This window comes from Mobula hypostoma, chromosome 14 (assembly GCF_963921235.1).
Source record: "Mobula hypostoma chromosome 14, sMobHyp1.1, whole genome shotgun sequence".
NCBI classification, from domain to species: domain Eukaryota; kingdom Metazoa; phylum Chordata; class Chondrichthyes; order Myliobatiformes; family Myliobatidae; genus Mobula; species Mobula hypostoma.
The window spans coordinates 18803106-18825557 of record NC_086110.1 but is presented as its reverse complement, the minus strand read 5'-3'; the positions used below and the strand labels follow the sequence as shown (position 1 = coordinate 18825557).

The window sequence follows — 22452 nt, the reverse complement described above, 5'->3', positions numbered from 1 at the left end:
AGGTTTCTGGACAGAAAGACCGTATGTTCTGTATTTACCTTCTCCTACTTCTCCAAGTGTTGAGCTTAAACACTGTTTATCTGTTTATCCACCCACTTTGTTAAAAAGTTTTATTCTCTTTAGTTTCCCCCTAATTGCTTCATCTAAAAGCATACAGTTGAATCCATCTGCAAAAGGTTATCTCAGGTGTGTACGGGAATTTAATATAACCATCATTTAAATTGCCTTCTTTAATAAGGTTTGAGACTTTAATGCTATGCAGTAAACATGTACATGTATATCCATGGCCTCATATCTTTTTAGGTGATTACTGGAGAAGTGGGTTTGTGGTGGGATGGGAAAAGTGAACTGTGCCCAACCAAGTTTTGGCCAGAAATGCCAACTCTTTATTCCTTTCCCTTGATGCTGCCTGACCAGCTGAGTTCCTCCAGCATTTTGTGTGTATTACCATGATAAAAAGGTGGATATGTTCTTTCTAAAATGAAGTATTCCTTATTCCAATAAGACCATAGAACTTGAACCACTAATGCTTCCACACACCTAACTTTCTTGTGGACTGCAGACTCCCTTCACTAATCATCCCAACACCACTGTTTTGACCAACATCAACTCCCTGCCCTGGCCTGTCATTTTGTTTCACTGTCACAACCAAGTTTACAGACTACAGCAGAGAAAGCAGTATTTGGTCACTGACTAAAAACAGTCAAGACGATCAGCTGCTGTTTGTTTCAGTTACCAGCACCCTGGTTCCATTGTAATTTTTAAAGCTATTACTTAAATGATTATTCCCATTATTTTTGGTTCTTTGAATAGCTTGATTTTATCATTAAAGTATTAAATGCTCAGATACGCAGCACCGAGTCTGTTATACATGGGCTATACTTTACACTTCACATAAAAAGCTACCAGTAATGACAGAGGTAGGCGTGGTAATGTGGGTAGTGGTAGTGGCTCCATATGTCACTACTACAGGGCGTGACGACCCTGCCTTACACGAGTCCCGGGCTCAGCTGGCTCCGGCTGACAGTACCCGGTATGGGCCCCTATCCAGGGTTACGGATCCCACTGCCTTGTGGGTATCTTCGGGGAAGACAAGGCTAAGGAGTAAATCCTACACAAATCCGGAGTGGAACCCCTAAGGTGGTTGGATGACGTATCACGTCACCTCCCGGCAGCTCCTGCAGCCAAGCTGATGCCAAATGTACTGCTTCACATTCCTTTGGACCACATCTGCGAGGCCGAGAGGGGGATCTTGATGTCTGGGCAGCCCAGGATCTCAATATTCATCACCCAGGTCTGCGCCCCGGAATGGGCGCATCCATTGTCTACTTAGACAGACGGAGCCATTAAGATTAAGGCATGATATGAAGACAGATGGTGAAAGATCACAGGCATATTCAAAACAATGTGTGCAGCTAAAAGACTATCTAAAAGAAAAGCGTTTGGCAGCCGTGGTTCAGAACATTAGGTACCTAAATAAAATTCAACACACAGGTGACTGAGTGGCAAAGTCAATGTACAGAAAATACAAGCCAAACAAAGGAAAAACATTCAGAAGTAACAGAGAATTTATTTAATTCTTAAATGGCCCAAAACCTCCAAAGTAAGCTGGCCTATTCATGGATATACATTGTTAGTTTTTCCACTGCCTTAACTTGCAAGTCTTTTTTTTACAATACACCCTAGTGTAAAAACAATTATTCACATTTAAAATGTTGATCCATTCAACAATGTATCTAGTCTTTGGACACAAATCCCAAGTCACTTTAGTCTGTGATGTACTCTGCAATATGTAGTCAAGTTCTGAAACAGGGACACAAAATTTTGTATTTTACACGATTGCCAAAGATTTAGCGGTCCAAACAAAAATTACCATTTTACATAGGGAACTTTGTATTACAATCCACTTCTATACAAATAACATTGTTCCCGCAAACACTGCATTTCACGGGCTTTCAGGAAAGGGATGGGATCGAAAGACTGAAGATATGATTCGTCCTCCAGTGTTAATGATAATATCACTGTCAGAGCTGGACTCTGCGTCTGAGTCACTGCTCCCTGAGTAAGCGCCAAGGCCTGGTAGTATCCCAACGCACACAGAGGCTGAAGGATGTTCGATTCTCACACCAGCTGGGAAAAACTGTGTTTGGTCACAAGAGACTTCATCTGGAGAACAATCAAATTAAATGTCAGAAGCAGCATAGCCTACCACAGTTCAGCATTTTCTAACATCCAAAGAGAACAAACGATATGTGAATTAGTCAACAATGCAGTTAAGATTCAATGCTGCTTGACTGAACATTGAATTAACAGAGATAATTTTCTCAAAACACTCTTCATCTTTGAACCTTGAGATTTTGAGGCTAATTAGTTTTTTAAATGAACTTGTTGTTGAACAATAACCACAGATGACAAAACTGCAATCCCCATATATTGTATAATAAGCCCCGAATCATAACACTTAATAAAAAGCTTAGGCTGCCTAAACAGAAGTTTCATGGTATAAAGAGTCAGAGCAGAATGAGAACTCTATGTTGCACGTAGCCTTTCTCCAGGCACAGGACAGCTGCACGGTATTCTGCTAGCCCAGGGATCCACACATCCCTCGGTTAATGGTGGGGGTCTACGGCATAAAAAAGGTTGGGGACCCCTATACCAGCCATACTTTAACCATATTGCTCCCTCCCTCATATCCACGGACCAAACGGAGAAGTGGAACAAGAACAGGAAGGAGATAGAATGTCCTTCCTATCACAATCCTTCCATTACCTCTCCATACACTTCCTATCTTAATAATAATTCAGCCCTAATGAGAAAAATCACTGGTCTCCATCCAAAATTCCATGGCTTCACGCAGTAAATTTCTTAGCATCTCCAGATAGAACAGTCCTCAATGTGAAAGATTTACATTTTCCCACAAACTACATGTTCCCCCATCCATCTATCAATTCTGTGGTCAACCTAATACATTAATAGCTCACAATCCAGGGGACCACTGGTTTGGTGACACAAAGCAAATAGCTTGAGATTACTGAAAAGCCCATTGGATGCAGAACAAATAGGTGTCCCTGATGGACTTCTAATCAAGGTTTCCTACACAATAGCCATTTATTAGAGTACATTAAAGGTGTACAAATCCACCAAGCAAAGTTGAGGTGCTATACCATCCCAGTGGATGAAGATGGGATTACTTCACCAAGCACAGATGATGTGGTCTTTTCAACCACTGATTCACAAGCCACAGCGATTCGCTCTGGAGAGAGTCATCATACTCCAGGTCAGACAAGAGATAACCCAGGTCAGGTTTCAGACCACAGTACTCGGTAGATCCTTCGCATGATGGCGGTGGCGAGGAGGTAGAGAAGAAGAGGAAGGTCAAGTGGCCAGCAATGGCAGATGAGAAGGCTTGGCCTGTGTTTGATGAGGATATCAGTATGATGTTGGAGAACACTCTCAGGGGAACATCAAAGGGAAAATTGGAAGTGATGGGCAATATGATTTACAATGTTGGAAAGTACAAGTTTGGTTTGGTTGAGTTGAAGAAAGCAAAGCCTACACAGCAACCAAGCAGGCGCCAGAAGGAGATTAGTAGCTTGAGGAGAGAGCTTGGATTGTTGAGACAGAGGTGGAAGGTAGCATGTGAGGGTGACAAGCCAGGGCTTGCTGATCTCCGAGAGCATTTTTGAATAAAGTTAGCATCACTCCGTCATGCAGAGTCACAACGTAAAAAGAGAAAGAAGAGACAGAAGGCAAGAAAGTCGTTCTGTGAGAACCCTCATGAGTTCACAAAGAAACTGTTTGAACAAAGTAAGAGTGGGCAGCTTAACATCTCTCAACAAGAACTTGAGGATCATCTGGCAAGCACTTACTCTAATGAACACTTCAGGGCTTGTGAAGCCTACCAAGCCAGGAGTGAAGTTCGATCTGTCAGAACCCAAACTGGCAGAAGTCGAACGGTTCATCAGAAAGGCAAGGTCAGGCTCAGTGCCAGGACCTAATGGAGTGCCGTATAAGGTGTTCAAGAAGTGTGAACAGCTGAGGAAGTACTTGAGGAGATTGTTAAAGGTGGTGTGGAGACAAGGTGTTGTTCCTTTGTCACGGAGTGAGGCTGAAGGAGTATACATCCTGAAGGAAGAGAATTCTTCCACATTGAATCAGTTCCAACCAATTTCAATCCTGAATGTAGAGGGGAAGATTATGTTTGGCATTCTGGCAGAAAGAACATCTTCATTTGTGATAGAGAATGGATTAGTAAATACATCTGTGCAGAAGGCAGGAATACCAGGCTTCCCAGGATGCCTTGAACATTCTAGTATGATATGGCATACCATCCAGGAGTCAAAAAGGTTGAGAAGAAATCTGGCTGTGGTTTGGCTTGATCTGGCAAATGCATATGGTTCTGTTCCCCATGTCCTGATTGAGTTTGCAATGGAATTCCTATGGATTCCTGCTAAGGTGAGGAACTTTGTTATGCAGTACTACAACGATTTCCGGATGAGGTTTTCCACTCAGCAGTTTACAACTAGGTGGCAGAGCTTGGATGTTGGAATCCCAATGGAATGTGCGATTTCACCCATCCTTTTTGTGTTAGCCATGGAGGTCATTGTGAGGGCTGCAGAATCAGTGGGACCAGGTGTTGCACTTGATGGCGGAGGGGAGTTACCACCAATACGAGCGTTCATGGACGATCTCACCCTTTTGGGTCCCAGCACGGAGGCAGTGGAAAATGTACTATCTAAACTCGAGGAGCTAATGGATTGGGGAAGAATGAAGTTCAAGACCAAGAAGTCAAGGAGCCTTGTTCTTAGGAGAGGAAAGCTGGTTGACTTTCATTTCACCCTTTGTGAAGAGGAGATTCCATCCATTCAGGACCAACCAGTTAAGAGCCTCGGGCGATGGTACACAGAGGAGCTGAGAGACACCAAGAGAGTTCAAGAGTCAGGAGAACAGATCAGCAGAGGTCTGATGTCTGTTGACAAGTGTGGCTTGCCTGGCAAGTTGAAGTTGTGGTGCTTGCAGTACGGACTGATGCCACGGATAATGTGGCCACTAACTGTCTATGAAGTGGCAATGTCCAGTGTTGAGGCAATGGAACGGAAGATCAACGAGTATGTGAAGAAGTGGCTTGGAGTACCGGGCAGCCTCACCAATGTTGCAATCCACAGTAGCCAGACAAAGCTTACCATCCCAGTGCAATCCCTTGTTGAGGAGGACAAGGTTGCCAAGGTAAGATCATTCTTGATGCTTCGAGACTCAAAAGACCCTGTCATCAAGAACACCCTGCCGGATGTGAGATCAGGCAGGAAGTGGTCAGCCCGTGTAGCAGTTGATGAGGCAGAGTCTAGATTGAAGTACAAGGAGACGGTTGGGGCTACCCAGCTAGACCACCAGGGATTTGGATGGACAACCCACAAGTGGTGGTCATCTTCTACAGGTAAGGAGCGCCGTGAGCTTGTAACACAAGAAATACAAGAGGTAGAAGAGGAGAAGACGTTAACTAAAACAGCTGGCCTGGCCAAACAAGGGGCTTGGACCTGGTGGGAAAGTGTTGAACAACGACACCTATCTTGGAATGTTCTGTGGCAGATGGAACCGCTCCACATTTCTTTTCTATGCAGAGCAGCGTACGATCTGCTCCCAACACCTGCCAACCTCAGCACCCGGTAAGAAGATAAGACAGATCGGTGTGCTGCTTGTGGAGAGAAGGGAACACTTCAACATATCTTGAGTGCATGCAGAGTCAATCTTTCCAGCGGCATGTACACTTGGAGACATAACAATGTTCTCAAAGTTGGAACAGAAGCGGTTGACCAGAGAGTACTGCAGCACAACTTATCTCATGCCCCATGCTGCACAGAACATCACATATCATTTGTGAAAGAAGGCTCCAAGTCAAGGGTGTACAGCATAGGCTCACATCAAGCATACTTTCTTCAGCCAATGATTGGTGTGTCAAGGCTGACCTGGACGGGAAAGGCAGTTTCCCAGACCAAATAGCTTTCACAACATTGCATCCAGATATAATCGTATGGTCTGACACCAGTAGAGAAGTGGTTATTGGTGAACTCACAGTCCCTGGGAAGACAACATCGATGATGCCCATGAGCGCAAGTTAACCAAGTATGCAGAATTAAGATCAGAGTGCAGAGACAGAGGGTGGAAGGTCTCATGCTACCCATTTGAAGTAGGCTGCCGTGGGTTTATTGCGTTCACTCTCCAGAAGTGGCTGCGTGACCTTGGCTTCACTAGAAGAGAGATCAAGTCAACCAGCAGGGCTGTAGCTGAGGCAGCAGAGAAAGGATCAGCATGGGTGTGGACCAAGTATGTCCAGAGGGGCAGATAGTCAGATGGTGTATACACCTTTTGCAAACCCTTCAGTAGTTGCATAGTCTGCTCTTCAGGTGTCTATCTGTTGGATGGAAGTGACCAACAACTCTGATAGAAGCAGATGCCAAGTTTTTAAGCTCACCAGTGGGAGGTGGTGCTTTAGCACTGCTGGCCCACCACCTCGAGGGAGTCTTGATCATAAGCGGGTCGAAACTCCTCAAGACAGGTGGCAGATCAACTGATGATCCCACTGGTGGTAGCACAGGACAGTTAACATCTTAGTCCACGTGTATTTTGTAACACATTTCCTATGTCAGCAATGGAGAAAGATAATCACATTCCAAATGTCAATCCAGAACCTCCATTTGCCAATTAATTTTGTCATTTCTGAGCACTGACACACTGCATTTGATATACTCAACAGTGCTCATATATTTTAATGCGTATCTCAAAAATCCAACTTCTACCAACAGGGATTTGCAGGCATTTTGTAGCAAATTTCAACTGTGCTCACTTATGACTTCTGAAATATTTTCCCATACTTCACTCAAGCAATATTCCAAGTGGAAATTGCAAGGGGAAACTTTCTCATTCCCTCAGTGAGGCTTTACCCAGCAAAAGGACTTTCTGTGCTGTAACAGGATCAGTAAAAGTTGGGGTTATACAAGCTTCACCCCAAGAAGGTCAAGCCAAGTCTTTTGATTTGCCCACAACCTCTTGAAACACTAACTTTTTCTCTCTCTGACTTGTACTATTCAAAGGCATCTCAGTGTCTGGCAGGTTGGATGGTGACAGAAATTTGAAGAAAATTATGTTCTGATTCACATAGCTAAGGAAATACAGCATGGTACAAAAGTCTTAGGCACCCTAGATTTTTTATATAGATTTTATTTTAGATAATTATTTTTTGTCTTCTGCTTTAGTGTCAGTAGAAAGAAGCAACTCTTAGATTTCCAAACATTCATTGTCCAAAAAAATTAGATGTTACAAAGAATATTTTGTATTTTGTTATAGAAAGTAAAATATGAAATAACAGACCACTTTGCAAATAAAAATGATTAGTTTGTAAGTATATAGCCCAGTGCATGACTAAACAAAGGTAACAAACAGCTGCTAATAATCAATGACATAATGAGTTGAATGAACTAATTAACTGAAACAGAAACAGGAATCAAACTGGGTGAAGGATGACCAAACTAAAAGGTGAGGGTGTGGTAGGTGTGACAGTTTAATCTTCAAATCGTCAATTTTTACACCGTGACAAGAGTGAGCACAGCAATTAGACACAAGGTGGTCATCCTGCATCAGCAAGGTCTCTCCCAAACATAAATTTTGCGGCACAGGTTTCAAGATGTGCTGCCAATCTCTTCTGAAGAAGCGCAAAGAAAAATGCAAGGTTGAGGACCAGAAACAAATTGGTCGGCCACAGAAGGTAAGAGATAGATCAAATTGATGTCCCTTCCAAATTGGAACAAGTCCAGCACTGCTATCAGCTCAGAAGTCACAAAAACCACTAGAACCCAAATACACCCCTTCTACAATCTAGAGAAGTCTTGTCAGAAATGGTCTTCATGGAAGGGTTGCTGCCAAGAAGCCATTCATCCAAAGCAGAAACAAAGCTGAGACTCATCTAGAGCAAAAACATGAGGGATGGGGTGCTGAACAATAGCAGCAAGTGCTTTGGAATGACAAGGCAAAATTTTGAAATTTTGGCTCAAACAGGAGGCAGTTTGTCCGTAGAAAAACGGGAGAGCACTATGTGGATGAGTGTCCGGAGCTAACAGTGAAGCATAGCGGAGGTTCCTTGCAGGTTTGGGGCTGCATTTCTGCAAATGGAGTTGGTGATCTGATCAGAATTAATGGAATCGTCAATGCTGAGAAGTACAAGAAGATTTTCATCCATCACACAATACCATCAGGGAGGTATCTGATCAGTCCCAAATTCATTCTGCAGCAGGACAACTACCTCAAACACACGGCCAAGGTCATAAAGAACCATTTTCAGCAAAAAGAAGAACAAGGAGTTCTTCTCTTTTTGCTCTCATTTTACACTTTTATATACACACACACACAAACACACACAGGATTCTGGTTAATTGGGACACATTAGGACTAAACACTACCAATAATACCAGTGGTTGTCTGTCGTAGTTCCAAAGGTAGTCATAGCCGAAGGGTGGTAGTAGGGACGAGCTCCCACCGCTAAACAAATGCTGTTCATGGCATGCGTCTCAATCAGCCTCAGACGACCAAGTCCAACTCCTGGCCTTTACGTGTGGCATTGTTCTTATGCCCGGCAGAACTGTTCTCACCGACAGGAGAAGGGGCAAAGGCAGGCCACTGGCACCTTAAAACCAGTTGCTCCGGGCAGATGGGGCTCGTTAACCACGGATGGTAGCTCATCCAGGAGAGGGAAAACTCCGATTTCAAACCTCCACTGCCTTGCGGCTATACTTGCTCACGGGAAAGGCTGTGGGAGTAAACCCCGAGGAAAAATCCGGAGTCGGATCCCAAAGGCGAATGACTTGCTGTATCCGTCACTGGGACAGCAACTCCTGCGATGCCGCGAGCATGGAGTGGGTTTTGCCGTTAGGAACTCCTTGTTGCAAATGGTGGAGCCACCAGAAAATGGATCAGAATGACTTACGACTCTCCACCTACACACCAGTCATGGCCCAGTATCTTTCGTCAGTGTGTATGCCCCTACCTTGAACTCCACCTCTGAGGCAAAAGACATGTTCTACCACAAATTAGAAGCTGTTGTCAGGAATATTCCCAGTGATGAGCACCTTGTTCTCCTTGGTGACTTCAACGCCAGCGTGGAAGCCGATAACGATTCCTGGCCATCTTGTCTTGGCCACTTGGAATTGGCAAATTAATGACAATGGACAACATCTCCTGGAGTTCTGCTCCTATTGCGGCCTGTGTGTAACTAACTCCTACTTTCAGATGAAGTCGCAGTACGGGGTCTCATGGCAACATCCACTGTCTAAACAGTGGCACCAACTGGACATGATCATCACCAGGCGCTCTTTCATCAACTCTGTACTAATCACCCGCTCATACCACAGTGCAGACTGCGATACGGATCATGCTTTAGTATGCTGCAAGACCAAACTACGTCCGAAGAAAATCCACCACTCCAAATATACTGGAAAACCTCACATCAACACAACACGGATGAAACAGTCAGAAAAGGTTGACCAGTGTGCCAAGTCAGTTCAGGGCACTACGACTACCTCCTTACAAGGAGATACTGCAACAGAAAAATGGTCATACCTTCGCAACATCATCCATAAATCAGCACTCTCTATCTTTGGAAGAAAGACCACAAAGAGCAGTGACTGGTTTGAGGCAAAGTCCAACATCATGACTCCTGTCATTGAAGCCCAGTGTGTAGCTCTCACAGAGTACAAGCGTTCGCCATCTGACCAAAGACTCCAGGCACTTCGAGCTGCTAGAAGCAAAGTGCAACAGACTGCAAGGCAATGCGCAAATGAGTACTGGCTCCAGCTCAGTGAGGACATTCAGACAGCAGCTGTGACAGGCAACATCAGATCGATGTATGATAATCATAGTCATACTTTATTAACCCCAGGGGAAATTGGTTTTCGTTACAGTTGCTCCATAAATAATAAATAGTAATAGTAATATATAAATTATGCCAGTAAATTATGAAATAAGTCCAGGATCAGCCTATTGGCTCAGGGTGTCTGACCTTCCAAGGGAGGAGTTGTAAAGTTTGATGGTTGCAGGCAGGAATGACTTCCTATGACGCTCAGTGCTGCATCTCGGTGGAATGAGTCTCTGGCTGAATGTACTCCTGTGCCCCCCAGTACATTATGTAGTGGATGGGAGACATTGACCAAGATGGCATGCAACTTAGACAGCATCCTCTTTTCAGACACCACCGTGAGAGAGTCCAGTTCCATCTCCACAACATCACTGGCCTTACGAATGAGTTTGTTGATTCTGTTGGTGTCTGCCACCCTCAGCCTGCTGCCCCAGCACACAACAGCAAACATGTTAGCACTGGCCACCACAGACTTGTAGAATATCCTCAGCATCCTCAGCAAGATGGTATCAAGAAGGCGCTTGGTTCATCGCAGAGCAAGACAGCACCCCTGAAGTCATCCAGCTGTGAAATAATTACCAAAAGAAGCAAGCAGATCGAATGCTGGGTAGAACACTACTCTGAGCTCTACTCGAGGGAAAATGTTGTTAGCTCAGCCATTGATGCCATCGATTGTCTACCAGTCATGGATGAACTCGACTCCAAACCAACCACTGAGGACCTCAGCAAGGCAATTGACAGTCTGGCCCCAGGGAAAGCTCCTGGCAATGATGGGATTCCTCCAGACCTGACCAAACACTGCAAGAATTCACTCCTCCAACCTTTACATGAGGTCTTCTGTCAGTGCTGGAAGGAAGGAGCCGTACCAGAGGATATGTGTGACTCCAAAATCGTCACTTTGTACAAGAACAAGGGTGATAGGAGCAACTGCAACAATGACAGAGGTATCTCCCGCCTGAGTAATGTCGGCAAGGTCTTTGCTCGTGTAACTCTGGCACGTCTACAAGCTCTGGCAGAATGGGTCTACTCTGAGTCCCAATGCAGTTTTCGCACAAGGAGGTCAACTGTCGACATAATTTTCTCACTCCGTCAACTCCAGGAGAAGTGCAGGGAACAACAGAAACTCCTCTATGTCACTTTCATTGACTTGACCAAGGCATTCGACCTTGTCAGCAGGGATGGGCTCTTTCAGATTCTCAAGATCGGCTGTCCCCCGAAACTCCAAAGTATCAACAAGTCATTCCATGACGACATGAGAGCAACTGTTCAGTACGATGGCAGCTCATCAGGACCCTTCGCTATTCGTAGTGGAATCAAACAAGGATGCGTGTTGGCCCCAACATTATTCAGCATCATCTTCTCTCTGCTATTGAAGCAGGCGTTTGGGACATCGACAGAAGGCACACCAGGTCTGATGGGTGGCTGTTCAACCCTGCGCGCCTGAGAGCAAGAACAAAGGTGCGAAAGATCTTAATACGTGACATGCTCTTTGCCGATGACGCTGCTATAACTTCGCACACCAAACAGCAACTACAAACTCTCATGGACCGCTTCTCTAAGGCATGCAAGGACTTCAGGCTTACCATCAGCCTAAAGAAAACAAATGTCCTTGCCCAGAACGGAGTGGAGACACCAGTTATTACCATCGACAATTACGATCTAGAAGTGGTCCACAAGTTCACATACTTGGAGTCGACCATTAGTGACACTGTCTCCCTCGATGCTGAAATCAATAGCCATATCAGCAAAGCACCATCGATCCTTGCTTGACTCTCCTCGCGGGTCTGGGAGAATCCGAAACTCACTACAAAGACCAAGACTGCCATGTACATTGCATGCGTTATCAGCACCCTCCTGTATGGTAGCGAGACTTGGACCATCTACTCCAAGCAGGAGAGGAAACTCAATAGTTTTCACCTGCGCAGCCTTCGCTACATCCTCGGCATCACCTGGAGAGACCAAGTCCCAAACCCTGAGGTCCTGCCCCGCGCTGGACTTCCCACAATGTTCAACGTTCACGCTTTTAAGACAACACAGACTGCACAGGCTGGGCCACGTCCGTCGTATGAAGAATGATAATACTGCCAAAGAAAATCCTCTATGGAGAGCTAGCAACAGGCAAGAGGAACGTTGGTAGACCCCAGCTTCACTTCAAGGACCTCTGCAAGCACGACATGAAAGCCTTAAAAATCAACACGGAGGATACAGCAGATGACCGTAACAAATGGCGAGGTACTCTTCAGCAACACCTAGAGCAAGGCGAAAGGGTGATCCTGAGTCAGTTTCAGGAGCGGAAAGCTAAATGGAGAGCACAGCGGACAGCGGACAACAATTCCACGATGCCCTACACATGCAGCAACTGTGGCAGAGCCTGCCGTTCCAGGATCAGCCTCAATAGCCACAGTCGATGCTGCTCAACAAACCAGTGACTACCAGAAGTGCAGTACCCATGGCCGACCACGACTGTCGGAGGCCACACACGTCTGTCGTATCCCAGGATGACAGAAAACCTGTGCGAGAGTGTTTAGAAGAAAGGATAAGTGCCATGTAATGTGGCAGTCTGTATCCACATGAAATAAGGTATGTTAAGGCACGATAAAAGATGGCCAGACCTTTAGCCACCAAAATAGAGTGGAATTAAATGCTTTCTGAGTAAACCAAAGAAATTGTATTTATATATACTCTGTACTATCCTTGACGCTCTTCAATGTAACGTGAAAAGCAAATCAATTGAAATACTAACATTAACGCAACTGGGGACACCCCAATTCTTTAAATTGTACACAGCAATTTTAAGGGGATTCAGTTAAGCTAAAGTTAGATGTATCAGTATTGCAGTGGAGGAACAGGAATTACAGAGGCATCAGCGAGGAGCTGGCCAAAACTGATTGGAAGGGGACACTAGCAGGGATGATGGCAGAGCAGCAATGGCTGGAATTTCTGGAAGCAAATCGGAAGGCGCAGGATATATACATCCCAAAGATGAAGAGCTCAGAATCAGAATCAGGTTTATTATCACTGCATGTGATCTGAAATTTGTTAACTTAGCAGCAGCAGTTCAATGTAATATGTAATACAGAAGAAAAAAATAATAATAGGTAAATCTATTACAGAATATGCATATCGAATAGATTAAAAATTATTCAGATAACAGAAATACTATACATTAAAAAAAAGTGAGGTAGTGTCCAAGGGTTCAATGTCCATTTAGGAATCGGATGGCAGAGGGGAAGAAGCTGTTCCTGAATTGCTGAGTGTGTGCCTTTAGGCTTCTGTACCTCCTACCTGATGGTAACAGTGAGAAAAGGGCATGCCCTGGGTACTGGAGGTCCTTAATAATGGATGCTGCCTTTCTGAGACACCACTCCTTGAAGATGTCCTGGGTACTTTGCAGGCTAGTACCCAAGATGGAACTGACTAAATTTACAACCCTCTGTAGCTTCATTTGGTCCTGTGCAGTAGATCCCACCCCCCCCCCCCGCTCAATACCAGACAGCGATGCAGCCTGAAGTATTCTAAAGGCAAGATGACACAAATGTGGCTAACAACAGAAGTTAAAGCCAATGTAAAAGCTAAAGAAAGGGCAAATAATAGAGCAAAAATTTGTGGGAAGTTAGAGGATTGGGAAGCTTTTAAAAACCAACAGAAAGCAACTATAGTCATCATTAAGGAAAAGATGGAAGTCGAAGGTAAGCTTGCCAATAACATTAAATAGGATACCAAAAGCTTTTTCAGATACTTAAGCTGTAAAAGAGAGGCGAGAGTGGATATCAGGCAGCTGAAAAATGATGGAGAGATAATAATGGGGGACAAGGAAATGGCAGATGAACTGAATAAGTATTTTGCATCAGTATTCACTGCGGAAGATTCTAGCAGTATGCTGGAAGATCAAGAGCATCAGAGAGCAGAAATGTGTGACGTTGTAATTACTAGAGAGAGGATTTTTGGGAAACAGAAAGGTCTGAAGGTAGATAAGTCGCCTGGACAGATGGTGTACACCCTAGGGTTCTGAAAGAGGTGGCTGAAAAGGCTGTGGAGGCATTACTAATGATCTTTCAAGAATCACTAGGTTCTGGCATGGTTCTGGAGGAACGGAATATTGCAAATGTCACTTCACTCTTCAAGAAGGGAGAGAGGTCAAAGAAAGGAAATTATAGACCAGTTAGTCTCACCTCAGTGGTTGCGAAGTGTTGGAGTTGATCGTTAAGGATGTAGTTTTAAGATACTTGGAAGTTCATGATAAAATAGGCTGTAGTCAACATAGTTTCCTCAAGAAAAAATCTTGCCTGACAAATATATTGGAATTCTTTGAAGAAATAAAAAGTAGGATAGACAAAGGAGAATCAGTGGATGTTGTGTACTTGGAATTTCAAGGCCTTTGACAAGATGCCATACATGAGGCTCTTAACAAATTAAGAGCCCATAATATTACAGGAAAGATACTAGCATGGATAAGGCAGTGGCTGATTAACAGGAGGCAAAGAGTGGGAATAAAGGGGGCCATTTTGGTTGGCTGCCATTGACATGCGGTGTTCCAGAGGTCTGTGTTGGGAATGCTTCTTTTTATTTTATATGTCAATGACTTGAATGATGGAATTGCTAGCTTTGTGGCCAAGTTTGCGGATGATATGAAGATAGATGGAGGGGCAGGTAGTTTTGAGGAGGTAGAGAGGTTACAGAATGACTTAGACAAATTAGGAGAATGGGCAAAGTGGCAGTTGGAATACAGTGACAGGAAGTGACTGGTCATGCACTTTGGTAGAAGAAATAAAAAGTATAGACCATTTTCTAAGTAGAGAGAATATTCAAAAATGTGAGGTGCAAAGGGACTTGGGAGTCCTTGTGCAGTATTCCCCAAAGGTTAATTTGCAGGTTGAATCAGTGGTGAGGAAGGCAAATGTGATGTTAGCATCAATTTAAAATAGTGGAACAAACTCAATGGACCAAGTAGCCTAATTCTGCTCCTGTATCTTAGTGCCTTATCCAAAGATGTCACCTCCAATATTGTAACTCTCTCTGTAGAGTATTTAGAACTTCAGCTTAGATTTTTGTGCTCAAGTCTCTGGAATGGCCTTGAATCCACAAACTTCTGAGGTAAAATTCAAAAGGTAAACAAAGTAATACCAGCTGATCATGGCTGAGAGGAGTCAAAGGTGGCTCATTACCTGACAGGAGCCACAATATGCTCAGCTTCCATGGGAAATGGAGAGGAAAGGAAGAAATCAGCTAGGGCTTCTGCAATGATCATTATCCAGTTAATACTGCTGGTAAGCTGGGTCAGCAGGTATTGGTTAAAAGTAGCTCTGGGTCAGATGTATTGGTTCCACTTGGGTAGAGGCAAGGAATAGCTAGTTGAACCGCACCTCAGCTGGAGTTTGCTATCTATTAAGTTCAGTTCCATGAGAGATTTGTTGCTTTTTTTTGAAATAGCATGTTGGATCAGTGAAGCACATTTGTGACATGAACAATGCTAAAAACAGAGGGGACATTAATAAAAATTCCCCTCGCAGGGAGAACACTATGCGCATATTCTGGATGTTTATACTGACAAATGTGGAGCAGATGGCATACATGACAAAGATAATTTGGGAAACATTACTTACCATCTTGCCCACTTCCTTCGACAATATCCACCTTCTGCTTTTTGACTGTTTCAGAGCTTGTTGAGCTACAGTGAAATGACAAGAAATGAAATTGAAAAGGTGGAATTAAGGTTTTAATATATTTGTTTCTTCTATCTGAGTTTGATAATGCATTCAAATTCACCATGACTTATTTTAAGATTTCAGGAACTCACTATTACTGGCCACAGCTGCTAAGACAGATCAAGCAAAATCAAATAAAGACACTATGCATTAAGTTATATTAGTTAAAACTTAATAGTTGTGGAATAACAAATTAAAATTATTTTCCAGATCGCAGACAAAGAATGTTGAGTCAATACAATGCTGTTTGAATCAGACTAGTTTGTTGAAAGATTCACACCAACAGTACTGAACGGCAAACAGTATGCCAGACTGAGAAAAGAACAAAGCAAGAGACAGAGGACCAAACCTTTACCCTGAGGAGTTAGTAAAGGTACCAAAACTACAGCTGAAATAAATGGTTCCTGAATATGGCAAAGAGTTTGTATTTATATGTGCTTGTCCTGTCCTAGGGATGCTTCAAAGTGACATACAACCAACCGATGATTTTTTTTTACACCATTAAGGATCATCCACGATATATCAGAATCAGGTTTATCATCACTAGCATGTGTCATGAAATTTGCAAACTGTAACCCTACAGGAGCAGAATAGTTTTCCCATTGTTGGCTGCGCTAATATTCTTCTGGAAATCAAGCAATCCCACAGAACCAAGTGTTTAAATGTCATTTAAAATGTAATAGAAAGTAACTACAAAACTGAAGGTGAAGATAAAAGTCCAAAGTTCATTCGAAGATTTATATTCTTAACAGTGGAAGAACCTCTCACACATAATAATCTATCCAGAGCAGATAGTATAGAAGTCACACCAAAGCTTGAAAAATACCTGTACAAGTTCAGGATATTCTGCCGGACAAAATTTCTAAAAATGCTTTTGAACTTTCAGAAAGCTTTCAACATGTTGACATTCTAATTAAAGTGGAAGGCAAAGGAATCCACAGTAGACACAGGACTGAGTAACTTGAATTTCAGTTAAACATTTCAAATTATATAGTGGCACACTGTGAGAAGGTGCTGACTGACAAGGCAAGCTTGTTGCTCCTTATCTAAGGAGACTGCCTTGAAGCAGAAAATGTTATTGTTAAATCAGCAGACCACAATAACAAGAAATGCAGTAAGAGACAGAGGATGTGGTTAACACAGGGTGGAGCTTAAATCTCCTATGCCATTGAAACAGCAAATAAAAACACACTTTGAATACAATATAAATGTTAAGTGAAGGAACAAGATTATCACGAAGGTAACAAGATTATCACGAAGGTCACAAGATTAACAATACTTTTAACTTTGACAAAATATAGAGCTGCAGTTAAGAAACAAAGTGGACAATAGCAGAACAGAGGGAAATTAATCAGTGAGAACCTAAAGCAAAATTTTAATCACACAAAAAGTCAGAGACAAAGTGAAGCACAAGTTTTGGTATCCGGTAAGATAATTAAACAAAAACCTCTGTGTATGTAGCACACATATTCAGAATAATACTTCCAGGTATATTGAATTGAATTGAATTGACTTTATTTCTTACATCCTTCACATACATGAGAAGTAAAAATCTTTACGCTACATCTCCAACTAAATGTGCAATCAATGTATTTATAATAATTCATAATAAATAGAACAGTTAATGTAATATAAAGTATACTCAAGTCAGCACAAGTTCATCAGTCTGATGGCCTAGTGGAAGAAGCTGTCCCGGAGCCGTTGGTCCTGGCTTTAATGCTGCGGTACCACTTACCGTATGGTAGCAGCTGGAGTAGATAGTAGTTGGGATGGCTTGGGTCGCCAATGATCCTACAGGCTCCTTTTACACACCTGTCCTTGTAAATGTCCTGAATCATGGGAAGTTCACAGCTACAGATGTGATGGGCTGTCCGCACCACGAGTCCTGCAATTAAGGGAGGTACAGTTCCCATACCAGGCAGTGATGCAGCCAGTCAGGATGCTCTCCATTGTGTCCTTGTAAAAAGTTCTTAGGATTTGGGAGCCCATACCAAACTTCCTCAACTGTCTGAGGTGTAAGAGGCGCTGTTGTGCCTTTTTCACCACACAGCTGGTGTGTACAGACCACGTGAGGTCCTCGGTGATGTGGATGCCAAGGAACTTGAAGCTTTTTACCCTCTCCACCCAACATCCAATATCAATAGGGGTTAGCCCATCTGCATTCCTCCTGTAATCCACATCCAGCTCCTTTGTTTTTGGGTCATTGAGGGAGAGGTTGTTTTCTTGACACCACTATGTCAGAGATATGACTTCTTCCCTGTAGGCCACCTCGCTAATGTTTGAGATAAGACCAATCAATGGAGTGTCGTCAGCAAATTTAATTAGCAGATTAGAGTTGTGGGTAGCGATACAGTCATGAGTATACAGGGAGTAAAGGAGGGGACTCAGTACACAGCCCTGAGGGGCTCCTGTATTGAGAGTCAGAGGGTTGGAGGTGAGGGAGCCCACTCTTACAACCTGCTGGCAATCTGACAGGAAGTCCAGGATCCAGCTGCACAAGGCAGGGTCAAGGCCGAGGTCTCTGAGTTTCTTGTCAAGCCTGGATGGAACTATGGTGTTGAATGCTGAACTGTAGTCCAAGAACAGCATTCTCACATAAGCATCCTTCTTCTCCAGATGTGTAAGGACAGCATGTAGAGCAGTGGCTATTGTGTCATCTGTTGATTTGCTGTGTCGGTAGGCAAATTGTAGAGGGTCCAGTTTGGGTGGTAGCAAGCTGCAGATGTAATCCTTGACCAGCCTCTCAAAGTATCTACTTATTATTGAGGTGAGTGCAACAGGACGCCAGTCATTCAGCCATGTTACCTTGGTCTTTTTTGGTACAGGGACAATGGTGGATAATTTGAAGGAGGAGGGCACTCTACACTGGGGGAGGGAGAGAGAGATTAAAAATAAACGCACCTGCCAGTTGTGCTGCGCAAATCCTAAGTACTAAGTATCAAGACTATTGGAAGTAATGACACATATAAGTGATATTGAAGTACATGTCAAGTATAGGAAGCTGGTATCAAGTGAATCCCTTGAGAAAACAGGGAGTAAAGGGTTCACTTAAGAGCAAAATCAGTAAAAGGGGACATGAGATAGCTTTGGCAGGTAAGATGAAGGAGAATCCAAAAAGATGATTTGGGTATATTAAGAGCAAATGAATAACAAGAGAATGAATAGAGCCCGTTAAAGATCAAAGAGATGGTCTATGTGTGAAGCAGAGGAGGTGGGTGAGGTCCTAAACAAATATTTTACATTTGTGTTTACTGTGGAGAAAGGCATAGATGTTTGGGAACTCAGATAAGTTAACAGTGATGTCTTGAAGAGAGTGCAAATCTCAAGAGGTGCTGAAGGTCTTAAATTGCATAAAGTAGATAAATAACCAGAACTTGATCAAGGGTATCTTAGAACATTGTAGGGAGATAGGGAAGAAACTGCAGGGCTGAGATATTTGTATCATCCATAGCCTAACGTTGTGTCCTTATTTAATGTTTGCACGGAAAAAATTGGGAACTATAAAATGGAAAGCCTAAATGGAGGATAAGTTATTGGAGGAGATGCTAAAAGATGTGATCCACATGGATTTGGAAAGGCAAGGCTTGACTAGTGAAAACCAGCAAGGCTTTGTGCATAGGAAATTATGCCTCAAGAATTTGACTGAAGTTTTTGAAAAACAGACCAGGAAAATAGATAAGGGTAGTGAAGTCAACCTCTGCACAGACTTTAGCAGGTTCTTCGACAAGGTAGGCTGGCTTGGAAAGTCAGATCACATAGGATCCAAAGCAAGCTATCCAACTGGATACAAAACAAGTTTGATGATATGAAGACACAGAATGATGGTAGAGAGCTGTTTGTCAGACAGGAGACCTGTAATGAACAGTGCATTGTAAAGATCTGTGCTGTTTCCACTGTTGTTTGTCATCTAACTGAATTGCTTAAATGTGAATGCAAAGTGGCATGATTAGTAGGTTTGTGGACGACACTAAAACTAGTGATAATAGTGAACAGTAAAGAAGGTTAACTAAGATTAGAATGGAACCTTGAGCAACTGGCCATCCTCACAAACACATGTGGATTGAGCTGCCAGAGGAACTGATAGAGGGGTGTATAATTACAGCATGAGAAGAAAACATTTATATAGATTCATGGACAGAAAATGTTTAGAGGGATATGGGCCAAGAGCAGGTAAATGAGACCAGCTCAGTTGGTCAGCATGGATGAGTTGGGCCAAGAGGCCTGTTTTCTGTGAGTTTTAAGTATATGAATGGAAAGTATATTTTAAGCAAGTCTTTCAGAGAAAAGAAATCACTTCAAGCATTCAAAATAAACTTCTAGATGAAACAGAATCATGTGTGACACAACCTTCGCCGAACTGCCCAACATAATCCTACCTTCTAGCAATAGCTCAGTAGGTCACAGCTCAAGTTTACAACTAAGGACTGTTTAAATAAGATGAACATGTTGGCTCTAATGTCATTTCAGGCCACTGAGTTCCAAACCTCTGCAATTCTCAGGATGAAAATTATTTTCTCATTTTCCTCTACCAATCCACCTACCAAATACTCTACATATACATCCTCTAGATTTTGATTACTCTGCAAAGAGAAAAAAAAATCTTCCCTACTTAGTTGGTATTAGGGATTCAAGAGATGGTGAAAGGCTCTTGAAGTTGAATTAAGATAATAGAGAGACAGATTGAACCTTTGCTTATTCATGCCCCTCTCTCAGGAATTGATGGGCTATTCAGACTTTAATGAGCTTCTTTAGAATTTATTTTACTGCCATCAAAATGGTCAGTTGGATTGAATAGCAAGATTAGCAAAATGCATTAACCATCAGCTGCATATACAAGCTAAAACCGGTCATTTTATTTGAAATTAAACAACAAGTATCATCTAAATGATAATAATCTCATGCATATTTACAGAAACTTATTTCAATTGTATAATGAAGATCTTCAAACTACGAAGTATTATTCATTGCAGTGAGTGTTCCCAAGCCTGTGCTAATTCAGGTTATCTCAATCAAGACACAAATGTAATTGCTGAAGCCAAGAATAGTAAAGTAAAAAAAAACTGCAAAAGCTGGAGAACTGAAAACCACAAAATGCTGGGAATTCTCAACAGGGCAGGTAGTATCTGTGATGCCAAAGACAGAGATAATGCTTCAAGGTCAATTACATTTCACCAGAACCAGAAAAAAGTCAGAACTCAAACATGTTTTAAATTCTGAAGAAAATGGTAGTCGGGGAAAGGATGGTACGGACAGCAAAGGGAACACATGATGGAGTGGTGAAATGCTCTTATGCCCAAGTAGAAATAAAATGAAATGAGTTAAAATTTAGATCATAAGAAATCAGAAATAATTAATACTACCACTGAGACCTCAAGACCCAGTTATTAAAACAACTCATTTCCATGGTTCATGGAAAAGGCTAGACTGTGCATCTTAGTTGGATGGCTTTTTTCAGGGTTGTCACAGACCTTGATGGCAAAACGGCCTCCTTACTTTCGACAAAGCTTTGGTTTGAAGCCATGGAAACAGCAGAATGGTTTGGGGAGCACACTCAAATACAGGTCGACCTTCACTAGTCCGGCACGATTAGGACCTGAGGAGGGCCGGATTAGTGAAAATGCCGAATTACAGAAGGATCACATTAAGCATAATCTGTGCCGGATTATCGAGGAAATCGGATTACAGGTAGTCGGATTAGTGAAGGTCGACCTGTACCAAGTTTAAAACCTGCAGCCAAAAGCAATGTATGTAGCCAAATTCACAGAATTTAATCCTTTTTGAGTTTCCAACAAAAGAAAATCCAAATCCTCTTCAGAACCGCTGCCATTCCCTATCCAATTGATGAGATTGCCCCAAATGAAGATTATAATTTATCATTAAAAAGGTGTCCTTTAATTGCAGTTATGCGCATTTAGTGGGTTAACAACACACTAACAAATTTTCTCTGCCAGCACAAATTGGTTTTTCCAGTTATGCAAGGATGCACACCTTTTAAACAGAAACTACTCAGAACAGAATTTCAAGTTGCTGCAATACTGGAAAAGAGGAATTGGAAGAAGTTAAAATAAGTAATTTTTTCACTCTCCAGTTTTCTGACTTTATCATGTGCATAGCTTGGTCTACAAATCTCCCAGTTTTTCCTGCAACACCTGTTCTTCATCTTTCCCTCACAATTAGACTCCATGTACTACACAACTTCAGACCAGAGATCCATCATAAATGATACTACACTGCAACAGCTACAGAAACTGAAAATAATCAGTCACCAATATCATCTGTAACATGAAGGACAGTGAATAAAAATTAATTAAAATATACGCAATTAGTTCATTATCAAAATATAAACACTGTGGGTTACATACTACCACCTGATAGTACTGTATCCTTCATATATCACAGTTCAATTACTCTTCCATAAAAAAGAACACTTGATTACATCTCCATCTTCTAATCGCCAGAAACACAATCCAAGATATCCCTCACCCCTCAACCTCTTGAACCAGAGGGGATAACTTCACTTGCCCCATCACTAAACTTTCCCAAACCCTATGGACTCACATTCAAGGGCCCTTCATCTTATGTTCTCGATATTTGTTGCTTATTTATTTATTATTATTTCTTTTTTATTTTCTATCTGCATAGTTTGCTGCCTTTCCCACAATGGTCGTTTGGCCACCCTGTTGGTTCAGGTCTTTCATTGACCTTATCACGGTTCTTGCATTTACTGGGTATGCCCGCAAGAAAACAAATCTCAGGATTGTATATGGTGATATATATGTACTTTGATCATGAATTTATGTTGAACTTTGAACTCCACTGGCATTTTTGTGGGATACTGTTATGGTA

The 22452-nt window shown here is 42.5% G+C and overlaps 1 protein-coding gene across 1 annotated transcript in view; it reads right to left on the bottom strand.

Moving 5' to 3' along the window:
- Window positions 1-1549: 1549 nt before the first annotated feature.
- Window positions 1550-22452, bottom strand: part of psme3ip1 (proteasome activator subunit 3 interacting protein 1) — a 163011-nt gene continuing 142108 nt past the window's right edge. Inside the window, exons 6-7 of the mRNA XM_063066740.1 lie at window positions 15505-15569; window positions 1550-2166 (exon numbers count right to left, since the gene is read on the bottom strand). Coding sequence (XP_062922810.1) covers window positions 1946-2166; window positions 15505-15569 — 286 coding nt within the window. The 3' untranslated portion in view covers window positions 1550-1945. The remainder of the gene's footprint in view (window positions 2167-15504; window positions 15570-22452) is intronic.